Source organism: Athene cunicularia (assembly GCF_003259725.1).
Source record: "Athene cunicularia isolate RWA chromosome 15 unlocalized genomic scaffold, athCun1 chr15_part1, whole genome shotgun sequence".
NCBI lineage: Eukaryota > Metazoa > Chordata > Aves > Strigiformes > Strigidae > Athene > Athene cunicularia.
In genome coordinates this window covers 5,814,025-5,820,124 of record NW_020799121.1, presented here as the reverse complement: position 1 = coordinate 5,820,124, position 6,100 = coordinate 5,814,025, and the positions used below count along the sequence as shown (strand labels likewise).

Sequence of the window (6,100 nt, the reverse complement as noted above, 5' to 3'; positions counted from 1 at the left end):
CAGTCCTGAATACCTGTGATGGGGCCAAGCTTCCAGCAGGCTGAACTCCATGGTGATGCCCAGGAGCAGGGCAGAGACCTTCCTGCAGGCAGGTCCTGTCCAAGCACAGGCAGGTGCCCCTCACCTGCAGCCCAGGCCAGCTGAGCTGCCCCAGCCTGCACTCAGCCGTGCCGGCCACGCTGCACCCATGGCAGCACCAACAGATCCTCAGCCCACACCTGCCCCTGCCAAGCCCTTGCACGTCCCCACAGCACAAGGGCCTCTTAAACAGCCCAGTACTGCCAGGCTTCTTCCCTGCTGCACAGCTCCAGCAGGAGCCCTGTGGCTGCAGGAGCCGTTGGACATTTCTGCGCTGGTGCTCGCACAGAGCTGTGTTGGCTGGACATCTCCCAGCCAGGGGGAAGCCCACCAGCAGCTGCAGCACCTCATGGCAGCTCCAGGACAAAGCAAGAGGATGGTGGGGAGCAGGTACCAGTGAGGAGGGGGGTCATGGTGCAGTGAGGGACAGGGGTGGGAGGGAGGACTACTGGTGGTCATCACCTCCCGAAATGACAGGAGACAGGCACAGACCTGGAGCTGTAAGGGACGGCTGAGCCAGGACACCAGGCACAGGCACCTGCAGCACAGGGCAGCAAGGGCAGAACCATGGCAGGAAATTGCCCCAAAATCAAACAGTGATGGCAGAGACTCCTAACTAGCCCCTTCCATGACAGGAGGTTTTTGTGTCACTTCCCCATTGCTCTGTGTCACCGTGGCAGCACTGCTGCTGCTGTCGTAGCTACCACAGTAATAGACAGCCTCGTCCTCGGCTTGGACCCCAGTGATGGTTAACGTGGCTGTGGAGCCAGACTGGGATCCGGAGAATCGCGAAGGGATGCCCGAGGGTCTGTTGGTGTTATCACAGTGACAGGGGCACTGCCAGGAACCTTCTGCTGGTACCAGCCATAGTAGTTGTTGCTACTCCCGGAGCAGGTGATCTGGACAGTTTGTCCCGGGTTCGCTGACACGGAGGGCGGCTGAGTCAGCGCTGCCTGGACCAGGGAACCTGGAGAGGGAGAGGAGAGAGGGGAGAAGATGGGGGTCAGCCAGTGCCCCAGGAGCACGGCCATCCCCAGGCAGTGGGACAGGCCCCTGTGCCCAATGGCCCATGACGGGCACAGTAAGTCTGCCCAGGGATCTGAGCCGTGGGCAAGCACTACGAGGAGGAGAGGGACAAGGCCAGACACATGCCAGGTGACCAGGCTGTGGCTCCTGGCACAGGACAGGGACAGGCACAGGGTGCTGGGAAGCCCTTTGCTGTCATGGGGCCTTAGTGGGACATTGCCCACTGTCAGGGGCTTCCCCAAGGGCCAGAGGTGCTGGGGGGCTCCTGCCAAGGCTGAGCATAAGCCCAATGGTCCAGCGCGGGGCAAACACAGCCAATGCTGGAGTAGCCCACAGGCTCCTCTTGTGGCACAGCAGAGCAGCCCCTGACCAGCCCTGCTCTGCCCCACCAGCCTCACACATGGCCGCAGAGATGCTGCGCCCACGGGAAATGTCCCTTCCCAGGGTTTGAAGGCAAAGCTTTGGCCCAGCTGCGCAGCCCATGGCATGTTCCCACCTCCTGGTGCTGGGGCCACAGTTTCAGCAGGGCTGAACCCCTCAGGGGTGATGTCCTGGGGACTCCTGGCACAGCTGGGCTGGGAGGAGGGCAGGGAGGCACCCAGCAGGGCTATGGTGTCAGGTGGGGACAGCAGGGGCCCTTGGACACACAGGGCTGCCAGGGGTCTTCCCCTCCCCAACTGGGGAGGGCAGGCACAGACCTGGGGCTGTAAGGGACGGCCGAGGCAGGACACCAGGCACAGGCACCTGCAGCACAGGGCAGCAAGGGCAGGGCCATGGGGAGTCCTGCCCCACCATCAAACGGGGACAGCAGAGAGGCCTAACTGGCCCATGAGGTGGCAGGTTTTGTATCACTTCCCCATTGCTCTGTGTCACCGTGGCAGCACTGATGCTGCTGTCGTAGCTACCACAGTAATAGACAGCCTCGTCCTCGGCTTGGACCCCAGTGATGGTTAACGTGGCTGTGGAGCCAGACTGGGATCCGGAGAATCGTGAAGGGATGCCCGAGGGTCTCTGGTTGTTGTTGTAGATCACAGTGACAGGGGCACTGCCAGGGACCTTCTGCTGGAACCAGCCATAGTTGTTGTTAATCTTGGAGCAGAAGATCCAGCTCTTTATTCCTGGAGACACATACGTCACGGGCAACTGTGTGGGCCTCGCATAGAAACCAGAGAGCAAGAGGAGAGAGGGAAGAAGACGGGGGTCAGCCAGTGCCCCAGGAGCACGGCCTGACCAGGGCAGTGGGACAGGGACAGAACTCCTCTGCCTGCAAGCACATGGATGGGACACCCTGGCTGCAGCCCTCAGCCCAGGCACTCCCTGAGGGGATGCTGTAGCCAGAGCCTGGAGCCTCTCCCCGTCCGCTGCCCCTCGGGGCAAACCTCACCCCTGTCACTGAGAGCGGGCAGCCCAGGGGCATGGCCTGCCGTGGGCACCCAGCTTTTGTGGCAGCCTGGAGACACCCCTGACCATGTCCCAGGTGGGGCCACGTCCAGGACAGCAGCCAGGGGCTGCAGGGCAGAGGGTCCTCAGTCTGCAAGAAGACGTGTGAGGAGACAGTGTGTGACAGACAGAATGGGGCCATCTCCAGCACAGCATGGTCTGGTGAGAGTCACCAACCTGGAGAACAAAGATGGGGGACTGCCTGGGCAGGGGGCATGAGCTCCACTGGGGCCTTTCCAGGTTCAGGAAACACCCTCTCCCCATACACCTCCTTTCCCCACTGCAGCACAAAGCACACAGGGCACAAGGGCTCTGGCTCCTGGGTTCCTCCATACCCAATAGGATGAGGCAGGAATATCCCCAACTGCAGCACAGGCCCAGAGTGCTGGGAGGGAATGGAATGGGGGGACACAGTGCCTTGTGGCATACAGCATAGCCCTGCAATGGACAGAGCTTCCCAGAGCCAGCGGGTCCCTACCTAGCCCGTGAATTCCCCCAAAGCCCACCTCTGCTCATCTCCATGGAGAGGCTCCCAGGCACAAGAGGGACAGAAACTCCCCCTGCCCAGTAGCATGCCACTAGTGCTCCACACAAAGCAATGCTTGCAGGTCCCTGGGGCAGGGAAGGAGGCGCTCAGCACCACACCGACAGTGCATGGGCACCACCAGAGGGGAGGCGGCATCAGGACAGTTGCAGAGAGAACCCTGCAAAGCAAGACCACAACAGCCCTGAGTGAAAAAGAGTGCAAAATAGTCCACCCTCTGCAGCTCTTCCCCACAAAGGGGAAGCAGAGGAAAGAACAGGAGGGAAAATAATAATCACAGCATCGCAATGACCCAGACCAGCACTGTTGCTGCTGTCTTGGCTACCACAGTAATAGACAGCCTTTTCCTTGGCTTGGACCCCAGTGATGGTTAAAGTGCCCGTGGAGCCGGACTTGGATCCGGAGAATCGCGAAGGGATGCCCGAGGGTCTCTTGTCGTTGTAGTAGATCACAGTGACAGGGGCACTGCCAGGGACCTTCTGCTGGAACCAGGCATAGCTGTTGCTACTCCCAGAGCAGGTGATCTGGATGGTTTATCCCAGGTTCGCTGACACGGAGGACGGCTGAGTCAGCGCTGCCTGGACCAGGGAACCTGGAGAGGGAAAGGAGAGAGGGGAGAAGATGGGGGTCAAGCAGTGTCCCAGGAACATGGCCCTCCCTGGGCAGCGGGAGGGTGACAGCACCCTGTGTCCAAAGGCCATGGGCGAGTGCTGTGTGGACTAGAGGGGCCAGGCCATGGCATGATGCCACCAGCTCCGAGTCCCCAACATGATTGGGCTGTGCTGCAAACTCCAACTGACTCTTATAGCCCCAACTGCCCGGGCACAGCCCCTCCGTGCAAATGTGGCCCCTCACATGCACTGGCAGCTCCTGTGCCAGTGCCCCCCTGCCCACTGCAGGCTCATCTCCGCCCAACAGAGGCACCAGAACCACCCTGGGCTGCCTGCTCCATGGGCCACTCACCTGGGAAAACCAGCTCCTGCTCCACACCAGGCCACCACAAGCAGCTTTCTCTCAGAAGCCACAACACAAGGACCAGCTGGATCGAGGGGTCCAGCCAACTGCTTCTTGACTCTGCTGTTGGCAAACACAACTCTAGCCAAGACACCTGCCCTGGGGCAGCCCTGACAGACCCTGAAATGCCTCAGGAAGAAAAGAGCAGCTTCCTTTCAGCCCTCGGAGACCCCTCACTCCAAATCCCAGACCCCTTCACCTGTTAGAACCACAGTGAATAGGACCCAGACACATGCAGACAGAGATTTACTAGTCTATGTTCCTTTTGCACAAGAGGTTCAATGACGAGCCACCACCACCCTCTCTGGCTCCCCGAGGCCATGAACGCAGCAGCTCCTCCTCGGACACAGCAGAGTGCCCACAGGCCTCTTCCTCTTCATCAGCAGTTTCTTCTGCTTCAGGTTCTGGTTGGGAACCAAGACTTAACATTCTCCTACAAGCTCACAAGCCATGGAGCCTCGTGGCTGCTTTACAGTCCAACACGCCGCAGCAGCAGCACCCCCCCGTGGCCTGACTCCACTCAGACTCGACTGGAAAGAGCAGGAACGAGAGGCAGCGAGAAGTCAACGAGCAGCTTTGAACTCGATTCAGTGCTTCTTGAACTCAGTTCTTTCTACTTTCACATCCTCTTCAATTAGTCGGTATACATAAGCCACAACGGTGGAGGCCTGCATATCCATCAGCACAAACGAAGGGATGACGTTCCTGGAAAGGAAACACGCTTTGTCCATCTTCCCAAGGAGCTGACACTTCTTGCTATTAACATCCCTTGTGCTTGTTGGCCAGAGCTGCTCTTAGCCTAGAACAGCCCTGGAGGCTGCTACACAGCCCAAGTCGTGTCAGGCTCAGACATTTAAGCTGACAGGGTCTCCATGAGTCTGAGTTCCTATGAATTAGCAGCATGCAGCTTCTGGGAAGACACCAGAAAGCAAAAGGACTTCAGGAAGCTGCTGCAACTCAGTGCCCCGAGGGCCCAGGAAGCCGCCCCAGACACACCAGTGCGGGGCTGCCGTGCCCAACACGTGGGCTAAGTCAAACCCTGGTAACTGGGGAGCCCCTCCATGGAGGTGGTCCCCGCAAAGGGAGAGAGCTGGTCTCTTGGCACAATGGCTACCCAACAGTAAATTAACAGCCAGCGCCAGCCCCAACATCACTGTCAGGAGCTCTGCCACTCCACATCCTCTAGCACCACTGCCACAACCGCTGCCACCCGCTCACAGCAGAGAGTAACGGTCACCCCACAGCACACAACCACGGCCACGCCGCTGGGCACGTGGGTGCTGATCAGCACTGCTGTCCCAGGCACCACAGTAATAGACAGCCTTGTCCTCAGCTTGGACCCTCACGATGGTTAATGTGCCTTTGGAGGCAGAATGGGATCTGGAGAATCGTGAAGGGATGCCCAGGGGTCTCTTGCTGTTCAAATAGATCACAGTGACAGGGGCACTGCCAGGGACCTTCTGCTGGAACCAGCCAGCATAACCATAGCTGCCACTACCCCCGGAGCAGGTGATCTGGACAGTTTGTCCCAGGTTCGCTTACATGGAGGGCGGCTGAGTCAGCGCTGCCTGGACCAGGGAACCTGGAGAGGGAGAGGAGAGAGGGGAGAAGATGGGGGTCAGCCAGTGCCCCAGGAGCACGGCCATCCCCAGGCAGTGGGACAGGCCCCTGTGCCCAATGGCCCATGACGGGCACACTGAGTCTGCCCAGGGATCTGAGCCATGGGCAAACATCATGAAGAGGAGAGGGACAAGGTCAAACTCATGCCAAGTGACCAGGCCACCTCCCAGCATAGCAGATGGACAGGCACAGGGTGTTGGGCAGCCCTTTGCTGTCACGGGCTCTTAGGGGGACATTGCCCAGCTCTAGGAGTATCCCTGGGGGCCAGAGGTGCTGGGGGGATCCTGCCAAGGCTGAGCATGAGCCCAAATGGGACAGCACTGGGCAAACACAGCCAACGCTGGAGTAGCCCACTGGCTCCTCTTGTGGCACAGCAGA

General features: G+C 59.7%; 1 protein-coding gene across 1 annotated transcript; it reads right to left on the bottom strand.

Annotated features, from left to right (window-relative positions):
• Positions 1-827: 827 nt before the first annotated feature.
• On the bottom strand, positions 828-4,531 carry LOC113486213 (immunoglobulin kappa light chain-like). Its single transcript, XM_026859941.1, is given in 5 exon segments — positions 828-1,045; positions 2,010-2,222; positions 3,381-3,680; positions 4,052-4,222; positions 4,465-4,531. Coding segments are annotated over 5 exon segments (969 nt in total).
• Positions 4,532-6,100: the final 1,569 nt, after the last annotated feature.